Source organism: Scyliorhinus torazame, chromosome 17, assembly GCF_047496885.1.
Source record: "Scyliorhinus torazame isolate Kashiwa2021f chromosome 17, sScyTor2.1, whole genome shotgun sequence".
Classification (NCBI taxonomy): Eukaryota; Metazoa; Chordata; class Chondrichthyes; order Carcharhiniformes; family Scyliorhinidae; genus Scyliorhinus; species Scyliorhinus torazame.
In genome coordinates, this window is record NC_092723.1 from 136,844,056 (window position 1) to 136,865,513 (window position 21,458).

At 46.8% G+C, this 21,458-nt stretch overlaps 1 protein-coding gene across 2 annotated transcripts in view; it reads right to left on the reverse strand.

Annotated features, from left to right (window-relative positions):
- Positions 1–3,126: 3,126 nt before the first annotated feature.
- LOC140394177 (rho GTPase-activating protein 44-like) overlaps positions 3,127–21,458 on the reverse strand; it is an 86,675-nt gene continuing 68,343 nt past the window's right edge. For both annotated transcript variants that reach the window (XM_072481128.1, XM_072481129.1), the window contains exons 3-4: positions 5,547–5,651; positions 3,127–3,226 (exon numbers count right to left, since the gene is read on the reverse strand). In XM_072481128.1, the coding sequence (XP_072337229.1) occupies positions 3,146–3,226; positions 5,547–5,651 (186 nt within the window). In that variant the 3' untranslated portion in view covers positions 3,127–3,145. The remainder of the gene's footprint in view (positions 3,227–5,546; positions 5,652–21,458) is intronic.

Genomic DNA, 21,458 nt, shown 5'->3' on the forward strand with positions numbered 1-21,458 from the left:
CCACCGGTTTGTCACAGGGAGAATAGATGGAGGATTTGCGGGATGGCACAGGGCAGGGATAAGAAGGTTGGGGGACCTGTTTGTGGATGGGAAGTTCGCAAGCCTGGGTGAGCTGGAGGAGAATTGCGGGCTACAGGTAAGGGCATTTGCCAGGCGGCAAGTGGTGGAATTCCTGCTGCTGCCACCACGCACGGTACAGGACAGGGTGCTCTCGGGGGTGTGGATTGGAGAGGGGAAGATCTCGGCAACATACCAGGTGATGCAGGAGGAGGCGGCGGCCTCGGTCGAGGTGCTGAAAGGTAAGTGGGAGGAGGAGTTGGGGGAGGAGAGCGAGGAGGGGACGTGGGCAGATGCCCTAGGGAGAGTGAACTCTTTCTCTTCGTGCGCGAGGCTCAGCCTCATACAGTTTAAGGTGCTGCACAGGGCACACATGACCGGGACAAGGATGAGCCGTTTTTTTGGGAGTGAGGGCAGGTGTGTTCGGTGCTCAGGGAGCCCAGCAAACCACACCCATATGTTCTGGGCATGCCCAGCACTGGAGGAATTTTGGAAGGGCGTAGCGAGGACGGTGTCGAGGGTGGTAGGATCCAGGGTCAAACCGGGCTGGGGGCTCGCAATATTTGGGGTTGCTTGGGAGCCGGGAGTGCAGGAGGCGAAAGAGGCCGGTATTCTGGCCTTTGCGTCCCTGGTAGCCCGGCGAAGGATTCGTCTTCAGTGGAAAGATGCGAGGCCCCCATGTGTGGAATCCTGGATCAACGATATGGCAGGGTTTATTAAATTGGAGAGGGTGAAATTTGCTTTAAGGGGATCTGTACAAGGGTTCTTCAGGCGATGGGAACCGTTCTTGGACTTCCTGGCAGAACGGTAGACAATGGTCAGCAGCAGCAGCAGCAGCCGCCCGGGGGGGGGGGGGGTTATGGTTTGAATCAATGTTTATATTTTCTTTTGATTTAAACTTGCCAGAAAACCTGATTCGTGTCCATTCTTTAAAGTCACAATACTCAAAAGGTTTAAAACACTTCTTCTAAAACATACATTTTGTTGCAAACAACGGAGGTGATAAAAAGGGGGAAATGTTATCTCAACACCTCTCCCCATCTTGAACAGATCACAGACTCATGTTACAAATCGATCTCACCACTTCTCGCAATCACAATGCTCCTCCCTTTTACAGGGTAAGCTGCCTTTAAGTAATGCTAGCAATATCTAGACTCCTACTGATCATGTAGCCAACCAACAGCTCAGGTGGCTATGCTGGCTGCATGCAATCATTTAAAAAGGCAAAGAGCACAAATTTAACAGGATAGATAGAGCGCAAAGAACAGACAGGGTTAATTGTTCACTGCAATCCCACACCTGGTTTTGGGGAGTTTGGCAGTTCTTTACTCCAGTTACTGAACATATGGAAGGGAGTGCCCTCCCTTTTCGCAGAGGCTAGCAATACTAAAATTTGGTACCTGTAGAAAGGAGTAAAGGTTTATAGAACAACTTTATGTAGTTAATTTAATTCTACACTACAGATTCTGTTCGAAGTTAAGCAATACCCATTTGCAACCTGAACAGAGATAATCCGAGCCCAAGTAGGAATTGTTACTTATTCTAAGTAATGAATGAGTTACATCCTAACTTTCATGCATACACATACCAAATATTCTAGGATTACTGGCTGAAGAATATTAGAAATTTAATTTACAGTAGCAAAATCTAATTAAGGGCACGCACTTTTAATCCAAAATTGGAACAGTGGGGTTCCAGTGATGGCTCATGCAATATGTAACAAAGCCAAGCTGATCAAAAGATAGTGTGTTCAACTGTTAGCCAATGTGAAGTCAGCTAAAGTCACTCTTTGGCAGCAAGACTCTATAATTAGTCTCAGGTCCTGACCAGGGAAATGATAATCAAATAATTATTTCCACTCCCTGTTACTATATAATTGTCAATGCAGGTAACCTTCCTGATCCAGTAAAACCATTTGTCATTTGGGCGAGATACTAGCCAGTTGTTGGTACCACTATGTTCCAGCAACCACCAAACATTTTCAGGAGGTGGAAAAAAATTCCAAGAACAGGTCAGCACCTTGTGTAAATAAACTGGAGTAAAATATTAATTTAATCTGCAGGCTACACCAGATCACAGCATTTATAGCAAAAACGGCACTTAGCAGTACAACATGCACTCAGTGCTTTAACACCAGGGCTATCTTATGAGGAAAAATTGGGCCTTTATCCATTGAGTTTAGAAGAATGTGAGATGATCTTATTGAAAAATAAGATTTAAAAAAATATATAAATTTAGAGTACCCAATTTTTTTTTTCCAATTAAGGAACAATTTAGTGTGGCCAATTCACCTACCCGGCACATCATTTTGGGTTGTGGGGGTGAGACCCCACGCAGACACTGGGAGAATGTGCAAACTCCACTCTGACAGTGACCCGGTGCCTGGATCGAACCTGGATCAGTGCTGTGAGGCACCAGTGCTAACCACTGTGCCACCATGCTGCCCATTGAAACATAAGATTGAAGAGACTTGACAGGGTGGATACTGAAAGGATGTTCCCCTATTGGCAGACACCAGAAAAAGAGGGCATAGTTTAAAAATAAGGAGTCTCCTATTTAAGATGGAGATTAGTAGAAATCTTTTCTCTTGAGGGTCATTAATCTGTGGAATTCTCTTCTCCAGAAAGCAGTGGAGGCAGGATCACTGAATGTTTTTAAAGCAGAATTAGATAGATTCTAAGGAGTCAAGAGCTATCGGGGATAGACAGGAAAGTAGAATTGAGGTCACAATCAGATCTGTCATAACCTTATCAAATAGCAGTACAGACTCTAGGGGCCAAATGGCATACTCCTAATTTGTATACTTGTATGCATGCGTCACAGGAAAGAGACTTCAAATAAAATCAAAATGAAACTGGAATACATTGTAGATCAAACAGCATTTATAAAGAAAAAAAATGACATCCTGATTTCTTTGCAGGGGACGGACAGTGCATGAATGTGTCCTTCATCAAGAGCCCGAAATATCCACCTGTCTTTTCTCGTTAGATCATGTATGTTTTTACAGCAACTCGTTTCAGACTTCCAGAATTTATAGACTTTTCTCTTTATTTTAAGGTGTGATGTTTCAGCAATGTGGTTAAGTTACTTACACAATGAGAGAGTCATCTCCCAAGGAGGTAATTCCTTCCTGCATGCTTTGGGAGAGAGCCATCAACTGCAACTTTTTCTGTCAACAAAAAATTCAAATCATTGAGGAAGAACATTTGAGATCAATTGCTTTGTTTTTTTTACTAAATGTTTTTTTATGGGGTTTTGTACAAGTTATGGATACAGGTATATCAAGCAAAACACATAGGCTCTAGGAAATATAACCAGATGGGAGGAGATTTTCCTCCCTTTTCTCCTATTCTCTCCTTTTTACAGATCATCTAACTAGGGTGGAGGGGCATTCGAGTGGTGCCTCCTAATGCTTTTTACATTCTTTTGTGCAGTTGCCTCGGCATCTACCATTGCTCATTTCCCCTTCCCGCTTTCTTTGTGGTCTCTCGCCGTGCTGTGGTTGCTGCCACTGTTGTCTTCCCCTGTGCTCTTCCCCCGTTTTTATTCTCTTATCTCTTTCCCCTTCTGGCTCCCCTTTTTTGTTCTCCCCCCTTCTTCACTACTGCCCCCCATTCTTTCTTACTGGGTTTTGCTACTTCACCTTGCACTCCCAGGTCCTCCCTCACTTTCCTCTTTCTGTCTTGTCCTGGCTATTTTTCCATGGCTACGGATTTATTTATCTGTTGGCCACAAACAGGTCCCGGAACAGTCAGGTGAATGGCTCCCATGTTTTGTGGAAGCCCTCTTCAGACCCACGGACGGCGAATTTGATTTTCTCCATTTGGAGAACTTCCGATAGGTCGGTCAGCCAGTCATCAGCTTGAGGTGGTGCTGACCACCAGCCGAACAGGATTCTACAGCGGGCAATCAGGGAGGCAAGGGTGTCTGCCCTCCTCCCCATGAAGAAATCTGGCTGGCCTGATCAACTGAAAACCACCACTTTCGGGCATGGCTCCACCCTCATGCCCACCACTTTGGACATGGCCTCGAAGAAGGCTGTCCAGTACCCAGCAAGTCTGGGGCAAGACCAGAACACGTGGGCATGGTTGGCCAGGCCTCCTTGGCACCGTCACAACTATCCGCCACCTCAGGGAAGAACCTGTTCATTCGGATTCTAGTCAAGTGGGCTCTACGTACCACTTTTAGCTTCGTTAGGTTGAGCCTCGTGCATGTGTAGGTAGAATTTACCCTGTGCAGTGCTTCGCTCCAGAATCCCACCCTGTTTCGAACCCCATGTTTTCCTCCCATTTCCTCCTTGTCGTGTCCAGTTCGGCGTCGGCCCTCTCTAGCAGTCGTTCGTACATGTCACTACAGTTCCCTCTGCCTAGGATGTCTGCCTCCAGTAGCTCTTCGAATAGTTTCTGTCGTGGTGGTTGCGATGTCCTCGTCTCCTTCCGTAGGATGTTTTTAAGCTGCAGGTATTGGAGTTTGTTGCCTTTCACTAGTTGGAATCTCTGCGCCAGTTCGTCCAGTGTTGTGACCGTACCATCAGTGTATAGGTCCCTGACTGTCAATGTCCCCCCCTGTCCTTTCCCTCTTTCACGCAGCTCCAATGAAACTCTTCAATTTAGTCTCTGCCATGAGCATAGCACTGAAATGCTCTTAAAAAGGCACAAATGATATCCCCTGTGCCTGTGACCATGCTGCAATATCCTTCCTCATCGTTTTTGACATGTGTGCAGCACTGGACACAGTTGATTGCACCATCCATCTTCAACACCTCTCCTCCATTGCCCAACTGTGTGAAATTGGCCTTCTAATCTATTACTTAGCTGTGTGAGATCTCTTGCAATAGCTCAGCTTTTCACCTTTGTATAATTACTATGGAGTCCCTCAAAGATCTATTATTTAGTTCCTCCCAATCTCATGCTTCCCTGAGCAACATCAGCCAATGGTATACTATCAGATTGCACAAGCATGTTGATCATACACAACTCTACCTCATCACCTCTCTCAACCCCTCCACTGTCTGTTTTTAGACTACTCATCTGGCATCCAATCCTAGGATAGGTTACATTTCCTACCGTTCAACATTAGAATGAGTAAATACATTGGGTGGGATTTTCCACGCAATCCACTGCAAAGGGCGGCCCATCATTGGCTGGCGGCGGGATCTTCTGGTCTTGCCAATGTCCCGTTGACTGCACCCCTCACGCCATGAAATCCGTGGTGGGGGTGCACCGTTGGCAGGACAAGAAGATCCCGCCACCTTGAATGGCAAGAATGTTCCGGCCATGATCTTTGGCCAGTAATCAGTGAATTAAGGATAACTCACTGTATAACTGCATTGGGTTCCTGTTTACTGAGGAATTAAAGATATTTAAATAGAAGATTGAAATACAGCCCCCCATGTTCATCAACAATTTCTAAATTCTGTTCATTATAATTGCGGCAAAATACCATACTTCTGCCATACTCCTGTTGTTCAGTGTGACATTATTACTTACATGTCGTTTCTCCACTTCTGTGCCCTGTTGAACCTGCAAACATGCAGCCAGTCTTTTGTGGGTATTGTGGGAAATGATTCTTATTGCATCCATGCGCTTCTCAATCTAAACCAGAAACAAAAAACAGACAACACATTTTAATCACTTAATTTCCTCTTCTGCAATTCTTAAAAATAGAATGGTTACAACACATAAGGAGGTAATTTGTTCCTTGCTGGCTTTCTGCAGATGCAACTCAGCTACTCTCACTCCCCTAAAGCTTTTCTGGTAGCCCAGCAAGTATTTTTTCTTCAAATGTTTATCCACTTCCCTTTTGAAAGCCATGATGCTATCTGCTGCCATCTCACTCTTAGGCAGTGAGTTCTAGGTAGTCATAACTCCCTGCACAAAAATGTTTTCCTCCTCTCACCATTTCACAATCACTTTTAAGATGGTATCCTCGGATTCTCAGCCCTTCTGACAATGGGAACATTCTATTGAGGCATCTCATGATTTTGAAAACATCAAATCTTTCAAATTTGAGAAAAACCCCATCTGTGTCATTTTATCCAAGTAACTGAAGTCCTTACCTCTTGAACTACTTCCTACATCCTCGCTAAAGCTTTTGCATCCTTTCTAAAATGCGGTGAAGTCCAGCAGTACATTACAGAAGTTTAAGCTGAACCAGCATTTGATAGAGGTTGATCATAACTTTCTTGCTTTTGTACCCTTTGCCTCAATTCATAAAGCCTTTATAGCGACATTCTCAACCTGCCCTACTGCCATCAAGGATTTCTGCACATTTACTCTGTTCTTGCATCTTCTTTAGAATTGCATGCTTTATTTTATATTGACTACTCTCATTCTTCCCAGCAAAATGTACTACTTCACAATTCTCATGCGTTATATTTTATCTTCCATGTATCCAGGCATTCTAGCAGCCTGCCTGCTGAAGTTAGTGGGGAAGTGCAAAGTGACCGAGAACAGATTTCATGAACCAAATGCAAAGTCACAAATTTGGTTAATTGGGATCTCTCTGGTAAGACAGACTTACCACGTTAACAGAGGTAAGTCTTGGCAGAGCAATTATGTCAATCAACTGAAAGTGGCTGCCTGAATAAGTGTTAATTACTGTGGCCAGAAACTAACTTTGCAGTTGTAACTTGTGTGCAAATCGTAAGCTCTCTATAAAAGTTGACAGGTTTTGCTAACTGCGAAGAATGGAGGATTTTAGGAACATGGAATTCTACATATTGGGGCAATGTAACGATTAAACGCCTGGGGTTATCGTCTGTTTGACTTTGACCTAGTGGTCATGTTTTTAAAGAAAAGAATCATGTTTTGCAGGGCCTAGGAGGTTTTAGTAGCCAGAAGATGAAATTGACCAGAGGAATGTGTTTTTCTGTCTGGGCTAATGCATGGTGGTTTGACTGGGGAAAGTTCCTGTGGAATTAATGTGCTTTCAGCCTGGAAAGTTAATTTGTTTTAAGCTTGGGAGATAATGTAATTGCTGGGTGGAGCTAAGGGATTCAAAGGGACAGTTGAGAAAACTTTGGAGAGGAATCAAAGGCTGATCTGTCTGACACTGGGTCCACAATTCTCTCTCATTAGAATAGTTAAAGAGTAATATTTAAAGCAGAGCAGTCTTGTCTGAAGACAAGGAAGAAGTTGAAACAAGCCAGTTGAAACAGCTTTTTGAAGTCATCCAGCCAGAGTTTGTAGGGGTTTTAACAGAAGTCCTAATCTGTTCTGTAAACCAAGTATTACTTTATGCCATGCTGATTTTAAGATGGATTGAGAGCTGCCTGTTATTTTTTTGTTGTTTAACGAAGAATTGAGTAGTGTTTAATGGGGAATTGTAAGCTGTTCATTTTGGGTGTGAAGTTAAAGAGTTGCATTCATAATAAAATTTTGCTTTAAAAATGCCGAATCCCTATTTCTTCATGCAAACCCTCTGGGAGTGAAACATTCTTGCCGTACAGTCTTACAAGGTAAACCAAAATGTTGGGCTATAGGTTCAGTATCCTAGCCACTGTTGGGGTCTGGTCTAGGATCGTAATACACCACAGAGTGACAAAGAACAGAGTGCTTTGTGAGCCAAGTGCCAAATTGGTAATTCGGCGGAGAACATGAAGGTGCTATTATTTATTATTTTCTTCAACAAGTGCTCTTCTTCTGTTTCCAAGCTTAGAGATTGCAACTTGGTATTACCTTACTTACTTAATTGGTAACACTAATTAAATAAAGGCAGACAGACATGGCAGGGATGATAATGCTTAGTGACTGCAAAATGTGAGTGACTGCAAAATGTGAGAATCTAATGAATGCTTCTAGTCTCAAACAACCATATCTGCGATAAGTGTCTGCAGCTTCAGCAACTTCAGTTCAGAGCTGCTGGCCAGGGCTGAGTTTCAGATATTGTGGGGCATCAGAAAGAAGGGAAAGCGCTACCTGGCCCCGAGGCAGTCATAGTCATATTCTCTATATTAAGTAGAACTTTCCAGTTGATCAATGGTCAGGGACAGGAGAATGTGGCTGTGAATCGAACAGGTATGAAAACCAGCATGAAGTAATGGAGGAGCCTCAGCCCTTTACTTTGACCAACAGCAAGACGGTACTTGCTACCTGTGTGGATGAGAAAACTGACCAATCCCCATGGTGCAGGATGCCATTTAGGTTGGGGGAAACAAAAAGGAGATTAGATAAACTCTGTCTGTTCTCACCGGAACTACAGAGGTTGAGAGGCGACCTGATAGCGGTCTACAAAATTATGAGTGGAATGGACAGAGTGGCTAGTCAAATGCTCTTTCCCAAGATATTCCAAGCCATCAACGGTACTTTACCTGCAACCAAGATGGAGACCTCACCTTCCACGTTCTGGGAAGCACTAAATGCGGTGATTAGGGGCAAAATCATAGATTATACTGCCCTTCGGGACAGGAAAGAAATGGCAGCCAAGCAGTGGCTGAGCGACTCCATTCTGGAGGTGGATGGGCGGTACTCCATGGCCCAAACCGTGAACTGCTGGCAGAGAGAAAAAAGCTGCAGATGGAATTTGATCTTCTCTCCACAAGAAGGCAGTCCATCATTCGCCAGGCACGGTGGCCTTCTACGAACACGGAGGCAAGGCAAGCCGCACACTGGCACACCTGTTGAGAAACCGCGAAATAGATAGCGCAAGTTTGGGACAGAAACGGTAGCAGACCCAAACAAGGTTAACGAGGCCTTTGCAAACTTATACCGAAGGCTATACACCTCCGAACCCCCAGAGGGGGACTCGGTGATGTACTGGTTTCTCGACAGACTGGACATACCAGTGGTGGGGGAGGACCAGGAAACAAGGATTGGAAGCACCGCTAAAGCTGGGTGAAATCGTGAAATGCATTCATTCCATGCAGTCAGGGAAACCATCGGGACTGGTTTTTAATAAAAGATTTGTAGCAGAGTTGGCTGCACACTTGCAGGAGATATTCAACGACTTGCTGTGGAAGGGGACCTGCCACCCACGCTGGCCCAGACCTCGATCTCACTCATCAAAAAGGACAAACACCCGACAGCGTGTGGAGCACACAGACTATCTCTCTCTTAAACACTGATGCAAAAGTCCTCAAGAAAGCACTGATGAGATGCCTGGAGAGCTGCCTGCCAGAAGTGATCGCTGAAGATCAGACCTGGTTTGTCAAGGGCAGACAGCTAAAAGCGAACATCAGACACCCGCTGAATGTAATAATGACTCCATCCGGGGAGAAGCCACTTGAAGTCTCCCTGGACACTAAGAAAGCCTTTGATTGAGTAGACTGGAGGTATCTCATGGAGATACTTGAATGGTTTGGGTTTGGAACAGGGTTCATAGTGTGGTTGAAGCACCTGTACAGCACTCCTGTATGACCGCCACCAGCTCCGAACAGTTTTGACTGCACACATGAGCGAGGCAGGGATGCCCACTATCCTAACTCCTCGCACTGACAATTAAACCACTGGCCATCGCCCTTTGATCGACGGATTGGTGGACGGGCATTCGAAGAGGGACAGAGAACATGGAGTCTCACTCTATGTGGATGTCTGCTCCTCTACGTGTCGAGCCCCCTAGCCAGCATGGGAAAGATAAGAGGACTCCTCAGGGAATTTGGTGTCTTCTCAGATTACAAACTCAACCTGGGAATGAGCAAAATCTTTCCAGTGAACCCCCAGAGGGGTTTCCCATACCGGCCTCCCCGAACAGGCACCGGAATGTGGCGACTAGAGGCCTTTCACAGTGACTTAATTGAAGCCTACTTGTGACAATAAGCGATTATTATTATTATTAATAAGAGGGAGGAGCAAAGCTGGAAAAACTACCGTTTAAAGTGACCCAAACCAAGCTCAGGTACCTGGGGATCCAAGTGGCCTACACCTGGACGAGACTCCACAAATGGAACCTCTCCAGCCTGGTGGAAGAGGTGAAGAGGGACCTGCAAAATGGGACTCACTCCCTCTCTCACAAGAGGGATACAGACTGGCAAAATGAATGTGCTGCCTCGGTTCCAGTTCATATTCAGATCATTTAAAAAAAAAAAAAGAATTATTTATTAATTTAGAGTACCCAATTGTTTTTTTTCCAATTAAGAGGCAATTTAGCATGGCCAATCCACCTAACCTGCACATCCTTTTGGGTTGTGGGTGAAGACATAGGGTGAGTGTGAAAATTATCGAACCCGGGTCATCGGCGCAGTGTTGCAGCAGTGCTAACCACTGCGCCACCGTGCTGTCCTTATTCAGACCATTGCCGATCTTCATCCCCAATTCCTTCTTCACCAGGATCGACTAGTTTGTTATGGCCTTCTGGGTGGCAATGCAATAGGGCGAGGAGGTGGCTAAGGGAACCAGAGGTGGACTGGGTCCGAATGGAGGAGCCCTCCTGCACGGGAACATCTCTCCGAGCGCTCCGCTCCCTCCCCTACACACAAACTCCAGGAGCCCGTGGTAGTGGCCACACTAAGGACATGGATCCAGTTTGGTACCATTTCAAATTTGGCGAGATGTCTATAGAGGTCTCCGCCTGCAACAACTGTAGGTTCACACCAGCAAGGATAGACGCTACATTTGGGACATGGAGGGAGGACTAGTGGAGTGCCTCAAGGATCAGTGCAGGGGCTTCAACTATTTAATAATAATAATAATCGCCTTATTGTCACAAGTAGATTTCAATGAAGTTACTGTGAAAAGCCCCTAGTCGCTACATTCCGGTACCTGTTCGACAGGCCGGTACGGGAATTGAACCCGCACTGCTGGCCTTAGAATTTACAGTGCAGAAGGAGGCCATTTGGCCCATCGAGTCTGCACCGGCTCTTAGAAAGAGCACCCTACCCAAGGTCCACACCTCCACCTTATCCCCATAACCCAGTAACCCCACCCAACACTAAGGGCAATTTTGGACACTAAGGGCAATTTATCATGGCCAATCCACCTAACCTGCACATCTTTGGACTGTGGGAGGAAACCGGAGCACCCGGAGGAAACCCACGCATACACGGGGAGGATGTGCAGACTCTGCACAGACAGTGACCCAAGCCGGAATCGAACCTGGGATCCTGGAGCTGTGAAGTAATTGTGCTATCCACAATGCTACCGTGCTGCCCTGTTCTGCATTACAAGCCAGCTGTTTAGCCCACTGTGATAAACTAGCCCCTTAGGGTGGCCTGAGATCATGAAAGACTCTACACAAATGCAAGTCTTTACTTTTTTAATCTTCTGAAAGAAAAAGGATGGTAAAAGAAAAATTAATTTGTTTTATGTAGCCCTTTATTATTTGTCAAACAGGATTTTAGCAAAGGAATTCTGCGGGGGGAAATGAGAATCTGGTCCCTGACTCTATTCCTATCCAATGTGGTGTTCCGTCACCTCTGGCAGGTCAGCTTCTGCAGAAAATATGATTAATTTCAATTCCCCTAACCTGGGTTGGGGAATGGGGGAAAAAAACATTCTGTCAAAGTTCCTGATCCGTTGGGTGTTTGCCAGCTATGACATCCTCTATGCTTCATTGCCCTACTGATCTTTGCATTTTTAACACACAGTAGTCACTCAACATTCTAGCTTAGAAATATGTCACCATTCCTTCACCATTGCTGGGTCAATATCCCAGAACTCACTACCTAATACCACTGTGGGTCCACTCTCACCACATGAATTGCAGCAGTGCAAAGCTGCAGCTCACCACTACCTTCTCAAGGGCAAGTAGCAATGGGCAATAAGTGCTGGCCTTACCAGCAATGGTCACACCCCAAGAACAAATAAAAATCAGATCACAGACTATTACAACACAGACTGGGCCATTCTGCCCATCAGATCTGCTCAAGTGCTTTCTTCATCCAATCCAGTAGAACACTTCTGCTCATTTCTTGTGTTCTTGAATGTTTTCCTTTCATCAACAACTATTTAATTCTATGTTAAAAAGAGTCTATGCATGAGAATGGTCACCAAGGTGGAGGATATACAGCATTTGTGCCTGTTGAAATGAACCATAGCAATAGACTGCAGTTTTAGGATCAGGGAGGAAAAGAAAATGTTCAATACACTTACTTGAGATTATTCTGTGCATTGAAGACATTGAGCACCTTGAAAACACACCTTACTCTCAACCTTATTTTCAAAAAGACATTTAGCGAACATTCTGGAGACAGCTCATACATAACTGCACAGTTTTCATTTATATTGGCACATTTTTTAATAAATGGAACTTCCATATAAGTCAGCACTTTCAAACTGTGATTCTGAAAACCAGAACCAAATAATGCCCCACATCTGTATTTTAGGTCTCTGAGATTATTTGGTAAAACCCAACTGCGGCCTTTCCAGAGTCAGCTACTCTCTGTCCCATCCACATTATTGTAACAGTGGGGGAGGTGGGGGTGGTGCGGCACGGCATTGCTTTATTTAATAGGAAGAGCCCATCACTGCAGTAATGAGAGAGGATGTCTTTGAAGACTCTTCAAATAAGGCCCTCTGGGTCGAGCTTAGAAAAAGGAAAAGGGCAATCACTTTGCTGGGATTATACTACAGGCCTCCAACAGTCAGAAGGAGGCAGAGGACCAGATATGCAGGCAAATCACAGAGCGGTACGAGAGGAATAATGTTATATTAGTAGGGGATTTCAACTTCACCAATATTAACTGGAATTATTTTAGTGTGAAAGATTAGACGGAGTGGAATTTTTAAAGTGCATCCAGGAGAGTTTTTTGTGCCAGTATGTGGGTAGTGCTCCTTGGGATGGGGCAATGCTAGACTTAATTCTAGGAAATGAAGCCAGTCAAGTAGTCAAAATTCAGTGGACAAGCATTTTGGGAATAGAAATCAAGTGTCTGAATTGGAGGATGGCCAATTTCAATATCATTAGACAGTATCTGGCAAACGTAGACTGGGAGCAGCTATATGCAGGTAAATCTACATTTGAGAAGCGGTAGTATTAAAAGAGTGAGAGTTCAGGGCCAATGTGTTCCTCTAAGAGTGAAGGGCAAAGGTTGCAAGACCAGGGAATCATGGATGTGAAGGGATATTGAGGGTTTGATTAAGAGAAAAAAATGCATATGGCAAGTATAGAGCAATGAAAACAGGGAAGGTCCTTCAGGAGTATACAGAGTGTGCGCGTGTGGGGGGGGGGGGGGGGGGTGCTTAAAAAAATAAATTAGGAAGACAAAGAGGGGCCATGAAATATCATAGGCATATAGGGTTAAGGAAAACCCCAAGGTGTTTTATAAATATATTAAGAGCAAAAAGAGGGAAAGAGTGGGTGCATTAGGGACCAAAGGAGTCATCTGTGCGTGGATCTAGAGGACGTGGGTGAGTTTGGAAATGAATATCTTTCATCTGTATTCACTAAGGAGAAAGACAGGGTAGCTGGAGATTTCAGTTGGGACGGTCAAGTTCTAGAGCACGTTAAGATTAATAAGAATGAGGCATCAGGGGCTGGATTCTCCACTGGCGGGATTCTCCGTTGCGCTGGCAGCGCACCCAAGCCCAGGGATTTCCCGACGACGTGTGACTGCCCACAATGGGAAACCCCATTGGCTGGCTGGACGGAGAATCCGCTGCCGGTGGGGCGAGCCACACCAGATGTTTTAGCAGGCATAAAGGCGCATAAATCCCCAGGGCCTGATGAGATGCACGTTCTCCCTGTCTGCGTGGGTTTCTTCCGGGTATTCCGGTTTCCTCCCACAGTCCAAAGATGTGCAGGTTAGGTAGATTGGCCATGCTAAAATTGCCCTCAAGTGTCCAAAAAGGTTAGGTGGGGTTACTGGGTTAAGGTGATGGGGTAGAGGTATGAGCTTAAGTGCGGTGCTCTTTCCAAGGGCGATGCAGTCTCGATGGGCCGAACGGCCTCCTTCTGCACTGTACATTCTATGATTTTATGTATCCCAGGCCACTATGGGAGGCAAGGGAGGAGATTACTGGAGCCCTGACGGAGATATTTGAATAGTCGCTCGGCACAGGTGAAGTGCCAGAGGATTGGAGAATAGCAAATGTGCTACCTTTATGCAAAAAGGGCAGCAGGGATAATCCAGGTAATTACAGGCCAGTTAGTCTAACGTCAGTGGTAGGGAAATCATTGGAATAAATTCTGAGGCACAGGATTAATCAACATTAGAAAAGCAGGGATTGATCAGGGATAGTCAGCACAGATTTGTTGCTGGGAGACCCTGTCTAACTAACTCAATTGAGGTTTTTGAAAAGGTTACTAAATATATTGATGAAAGTAGCACAGTTGATGTGGTTTATAGTGTAGCCACCTAAAATGGCTGATTCCCGATTAATTTGGCCAAAACCCGATATAAAATGGCTAACCCAAAAGGCTGAAGGGAAAAGCAGCCAACAGGGCACAAACGGACAGCTGCAGACAGATTAGCGTATTCGGCTCTGGGGAAGTCCGCCCAGATCGATACCTGCGACCATTAGCAGCACATCAACCCAGATATCTGCAGTTTAATCGGCTATCCCCGGGAACAATTGCAACATATTACCAATTGAATGCCGGGCCAGACCTGTCGGCGCCTGCAGTGGCCGAAACAAAGACAGGTGCACGACCACCCCCCCCGATCGAGGAATCGCCCCATTATTGGAGCATATCGAACCCAGTGATTGGGAACAAGTCCAATCACTTGGGACTCAGGGTCAAGGTCCGCTCTGAGAGGCGGGAAGCCCCTGGGCCCTATAAAAATAGGGGCCAAGTTCAGATCGGCCCTTCTCTCCCTTCTTCTTCTGCTCGCAACCTTCGCAAGAACCATCGACCAGCAACCGTAAGTTTGACTCCAGCGATCGCTACCCAATAGAGACTCCTAGCCATCGACCTGTATCAGCCTTTTGAATCCCGCAGGCCAGACCCAATTCGATAAGCCATTTGTTTCCCTGACCTGGTGAGCCATTCCCAAAGTTAAGTATTGGCCAGTAGTGGTAGGTAGTAATCTAGAAAGTAGGATTATTGTGTAAGTATTTATTGCTGTACATAATAAATGACCGTTGATTTTAATTTTACTAAGCTGTGTGCTGTCTTATTAATCATAACTACAGCTTGAACCACGTGGCGGTATCAGAAAGATACCTGGCGACTCGTGAGCAAAGGTGACAGAATTAGAGCTAATAAAACTAAGGCTAATACGAGCAACAATAGGGACTTCACTGAGGCCTTTGACAAGGTCTCACATTGAAGGTTAGAGCCAATGGCATCCAAGGCAAGCTCACAAATTGGATCCTAAATTGGCTTGTTAATAGGAAGCAAAGCGTGATGGTGGAGGGTTGCTTTTGTGATTGGAAGCCTGTGATCAGAGGTGTGCCACAGGGATCACCCTTGCGGTTTGTTATATACATTAATGACTTGGTGGTGAGTGTACAAGGTATAATTAGTAAGTTTGTAGATGACATGAAAATTGGTGGTCACGTTGATAGTGAGGAGGATAGTCGAAGGCTACAGACTGATATTGATCAGCCGGTCTAAATTGGGCAATGCGATGGCAGATGGAATTTAATCTTGACAAGTGAGGTGATGCATTTTGGGAGGTCTAACAAGGATAGGATATACATAATGAATGGTAGCTCCCTAGGGAGTGTTGAGGAACAAAGGGACCTTGGTGTACAAGTCCATGGATCCCTGAAGGTGGCAGCACAGGCAAATTGGGTGGTGAAGAAGGCATACAGAATGCTTGCCTTCATTAGCCGGGGCATAGAATATAGGAGCAGGGAGGTCTTGGTACAACTTTGCAAAACATTCATTAGGCCACAGATGGAATATTGTGTGCAGTTCTGGTTGCCACACCATCGGAAGGATGTGATTACACTGGAGGCGATGCAGCGGAGATTCACCATGATATTGCCTGGGATGGAAAGTTTCAGCTATGAGGAGAGACTAGATAGGCTGGGTTTGTTTTCACTGGAGCAGATGAGGCTGAGGGGGGATCTGATCGAGGTACACAAAATTATGAGTGGCATAGATAGGGTAGATCGTAATCATCTTTTCCCAATGGCAGAGGCGTCTAAGACCAGAGGGCATAGGTTCAAGGTGAGGAGTAAGTGGTTTAGAGGGGAAACAAAGAAAAGATTTTTCCTCCAGAGGGGTGGAGGAAACATAGAATGAACTGCCTGAGGGGGTGGTGGAAGCAGGTACTCTTGCAGCATTTAAGAAGCATCTGTACAAGCACTTAAATCGCCACAGCACAATGGGCTGAAGGGCCCGTTTCTGTGCTCATGACTCTAACTCAAGTAGAATTTTCAGAACATTGTGTAGACTTTTCACTTCAATCTGTGAAATAAAAGTGCAGCCAGGGTAAGAGCAATTTGTACTGTGAGGAACAGTGAGGATTCTCGTAAACTATAATTATAAATGAAAACAAGTTTTCAGAACAATACAGAACTAAATGAAACAATGGTTTTGTCAGAAGTCCACAAAAATGATTGCCTGGAAAACATGTATAACATACATTTTCCACAGGACAATCCCTGGTGGACTATAGTTATGGAGAAGCTGGTTTTAAATGTCTCTACCATGCAGAGAAATTAAAGCGATTTTACAGGTTCTTCCACAGTACTGTATTTGATAAAGCCACCCCGAGTGTTCCAAACGAGCAAAAGCAGCAATTATGCTGAACTTTACATTGATCCTCCAGTTACTAAGTTATACCAAAATTTCCAGAGAATCACAGAGACATATTTTAACAATATTAAAAAGCTGCATCAAAATTTTAATTAGTGTTAAAATCATCTGGGCCGGAGACTTCCGGTGGCTGCCATGGAGTAGGAGGTCGCACATTTGGTAGCTCCCACTCGTGCCGGATCTTTTGGACCTTTTCCCCTGACTTTTTTTGAATTTGATTTGAAAAATCGGGAGCGGATGGGATAGTGAACAGGAATCCCACATCAGTATATGGAGACGTGGACCAGAAGTGGTTGTATAAGAAGAACAAAATTGAGCAGAGAAGGCACGTGTAAAACCCATAGCACAGAAAAATATGGCGGAGATGCAGCCCAGTGGTCAACGGAACAGCTGGTTATTCAGGAGTGTTTCGGCAAGCTAAAGGAGGAAGGTCTAGACCCCATCAAGGCATTGATCGACCAGGTGGAGCAGGGGCTGGAAGGCCAAGGTCGGGCGATCCAGAAGGTTGAGGACAAGGTGGTCAAGCACGGGGAACACCTAACTGAGCTGAAGTTACAGGGGGGGTTGATGAGGGATCAGCAGAAAAGGCTGCAGAAGGTGGAGGACCTGGCGAATAGGTCCCATCGACAGAAGTTGAGGATCGTCGGCCTCCCTGAAGGCTGCGAGGGAACGGATGAAAGGGCATATGTGGCGAATATTCTTGAGAAGCTAATGGGTGATGCGAATGCACCGGATCCTGGATACGGAACAGATTTGCGGTGGGCCAAGCAGTCACGCAGCTGCAAGTGGCAGAACAGCATGCTGCGCATCTAGCAGGACCTGGGTGTGGATCTGCGCGGGATTCAACAGAGTAAAATCGACCCTTTTCAAGAAGATGTGAAATTCAGGCTGCTATATCCAGCTCGTTTATGGGTCAATTTTGAAGATCAGGAACTCTGTCGCCGGACAAGGCGATGGACTTCATTAAAAGTAAAGAGCTGGCAGGTGACTGAGGACACTGAACTCTTGGGACGGGTAATGCTGTATCGATTTTGTTAAAGTTATTCTCGCTTTTGACCTGTATGTGAAATGTTTTTTTAATATTGATTCTTGGGCTGTTGCTCAGTTTTGAAAGCTAACCTGGTACTAGTGGGGGAAGGGTGGATGGATCTTCTTTCTCTTTTCTTTGTGTTTGGTTGGAACTGTGTTTTTTTAATATATATGTCCGAGTGGGGGTGGGGGGGGGGGGGGGGGGGGGGGGAAACAATAGTGGGTAGTATGCTTGGCGCCATGGGGGGGGGGGGAGAGCTACCAGGCTAGCTGGGCAGGCTAGCTCACGGAAGCGCAGTGGGGGGTGAGCAGATGATAAGTTTGCTAAAGGGGGTTGGAATTGTTCTCCTGTTAATGGGGGGGGGGGGGTAAATTGCTCTGTTGACAGGGGAGGGATTGTTGTTGGGAGACAAATGGGAGGTCGAGGGCGGAGGGTGCCGAAGGGCGGGCCTGCAGGGGTGTGAACTGGAGGCTAGCCTAAGAAGGGTGATCGGCAGGGGGGGGGGGGAAAGAGAGGAGAAAGAGGGTGCGAGATGCCTCCCGGTCAGGCTGATCACGTGGAACGTTAGAGAGCTGAATGGGCCAGTTAAGAGGACTCATGTGTTCACACATTTGAGGGGATTGAAGGCAGGCGTGGCAATGCTACAGGAGACACACCTGAGGGTAACAGATCAGACCAGATTGAGGAAGGGGTGGGTCAGGCGGATATTTCATTCGGGGTTGGACTCCAAGAATAGTGTGTCGCAGTCCTGATTAATAAACGGGTGTCATTTGAGGCGGGGAAAATAGTTGCGGATATGGGGGGGCAGGTATATCATGGTCAGCGGGAAGCTGGAGGGGACACCGGTGGTGCCCGTGAACGTCTACGCACCAAACTGGGATGATGCGGAGTTTAGAAGACGGGTGTTAGGGAAGATCCCGGATCATTGGGGGGGGGGGGGGGGGGGGGGGAAAGAGACACACACTCTAATATGGTCATTAATCCAAGGTTGGACCGGTCGAGCTCAAAGACGGGGCGGGTGCCAGCAATGGCCAAGGAACTAAAGGGGTTTATGGAGTAGATGGGTGGGGGCGGCCCATGGAGGTTTGGTCAGCCAAGAGCGAAGGAGTTTTCTTTCTTTTCGCATGTACATAAAGCATACTCCCAGATTGATGTTTTAATCCTGAACAGGGCTCTACTGGCGGGGGTGGTTGATACCGAGTATTCGGCGATTGCTGTGTCGGACTATGCCCCACATTGGGTGGATTTACAGGTGAGCAAGGAGGGGGGCCCGCAATGGAGATTGGACGTAGGACTGTTAGCAGACAAGGGGGTGTGCGGGCCTGTGAGGGAGTCCATCCAGAACTATCTGGAAATAAACAACACAGGGGAAGTCACGGCAGCAATGGTTTGGGAAGCGCTGAAGGCAGTGGTTAGAGGGGAGCAATATCAATAAAGGCCCACAAGAGGAAGGTGGAGACAGCAGAAGTAGATAGATTGGTTGGCGAAATACTCCAGGTAGACAGGAGATACGCGGAGGCCACGGACGCAGGGTTATTGAAGGAGCGGCGGAAGCAACAGATGGAGTTTGGCCTGTTGTCCACGGGGAAGGCGATGGAGCAGCTGAGGAAGTAGAGGTGGGCGATATAGCAGTATGGAGAGAAGGCAAGCAGAATGCTTGCACACCAGCTAAGGAAAAGGGAGGCGGGCAGGGAGATAGGTAGAGTGAAGGACAGAACTGGGAACATGGTCTTGGACCCAGCAGGGGTGAACGAGGCGTTTAAGGAGTTTTACAGCCGGCTATGAGTCAGAAACGTTAGCTGGGGTGGAAGGGATGAGGCAGTTTCTGGGAGGGCTGGAGTTTCCGAGAGTGGAGGAAGGGTTGGTAGATGGGCTGGGAGCCCTGATCAGGATTGAAGAAATAGCAGAGGGGCTAGAGGCCATGCAGTCAGGTAAGGCCCCGGGTCCGGACGACTACCCAGTGGAATTTTACAAAAAGTTCTCCAAGATGCTGGGCCCACTGCTGGTGAGGACATTTAATGAGTCAAGGGAACGGGGGGGGGGGGGGGGGGGGCTCTTTCCCCGACAATATCACAGGGCTTGATCTCACTGATCCTGAAGCTGGACAAGGACCCTGAGCTATGCGGGTCATACAGGCCAATTTCCCTATTGAATGTTGATGCCAAACTGTTGGCTAAAATCTTGGCCTCAAGGATAGAAGATTGTGTCCCAGAGGTGATAGGGGAGGACCAGGCGGGGTTTGTTCAGGGCAGACAGCTAACGGACAACTTTAGAAGGCTCTTAAACGTGATCATGATGCCCCCAGAGGGGAGGGAGGTGGAAGTAGTGGTCGCGATGGATGCAGAACAGGCCTTCGACAGGGTGGAATGGAACTATTTGTGGGAGGTGTTGGGGCGGTTCGGGTTTGAGCGAGGCTTTATTGATCGGGTCCAGTTGTTGCACCACGCACCGGTGGCGAGTGTCCGAACAAATCGGTTGACGTCGGACTATTTTAAATTGCACGGGGGACTAGGCAAGGATGCCCCCTCTCTCCACTGCTGTGCACTTTGGCCATAGAGCCACTGGCGATGGTGCTAAGAGCTTCAAGGGACTGGAAAGGTTTGGTCCGAGGGGGTTAGAACACAGGGTCTCACTGTACGCCGACGACCTGCTCCTGTATATTTCTGACCTGTTAGGGGGGGATGGGAGAGATTGAGGATTAGGGGAATTTGGCCGGTTTTCAGGGTACAAATTGAATATGGGGAAACGTGAGGTGTTTGCGATCCAGGCAAGGGGGCAGGAGAGGAGATTGGGAGAGCTGCTATTCAAAGATTGAGAGAGCTTTTGTTATTTGGGAATCCAGGTGGCACAGGACTGGGGGGCTGTTACTTAAACTAAATTTGACCCGGCTAGTAGAACCGATGAAGGACGTCTTTTAAAGGTGGGACATGCTCCTGCTGTCACTGGCAGGGAGAGTACAGACCATGAAAATGACCCTCCTGAGGTTTCTGTTTGTTTTTCCCCATCTTTATCCCAAGGGGCTTTTTTAAACGAGTAGTGGTGGCGGCCCTGAGAGTCTGGGGGCAGTGGAGGAAGCATCAGTCTGGGCTCCAATCGGCAATAACCATTGGCTTGTACCAGGAAGGCTGGATGGGGAATTTTGGAGATGGCAGAGAGCAGGGATTGAGAGGATGGGGGACCTATTTACAAATGGGATCTTCCCCTGTTTGAAGGATTTAGAGAAGAAATTTGAACTGCCAGCAGGAAATGGATTCAGATATCTGCAGGTACTGGATTTTTTGGAACGGCAGGTGTCGACCTTTCCGCTCCTACCGCCACGGGGGATACAGAGGGTATTTTCCAGAAAGGGGGTGGGAGAGAGGAAGTTTTCGGATATTTATTTACGAAGAGTCGGAGAAAACGCAGAGGAGCTAAAGCGCAAATGGGAAGATGAGCTGGTGGTGGTGGTGGTTGGGGGGGGGGGGGGGAGAAAGAGAGAAGTCCAGAGATTTTCGGAGTGTCGGAAGATTCGGGAGTCCAGTGGGTGAGAGGCCTTTGCCTCCTTGGCAGCCCCGAGACGGATATTGCTAGTGTGAAGGGACTCGAAGCCCCCAAATTCAGAGATCTGGCTTTGTGACATGGCTTGGTTTCTCAGACTTGAGAAAATTAAGTTCGCCCCAAGAGGGTCAATACTAGGGTTCGTCCAGAGGTGGCAGCCGTTTGTCGACTTCTTTGGAGAAAACTGTCAGCAGAGGTGTGGAGGGGGGGGGGGTTTAGATTACGGTTTCGAGGCGGTGGGACTTGTGAG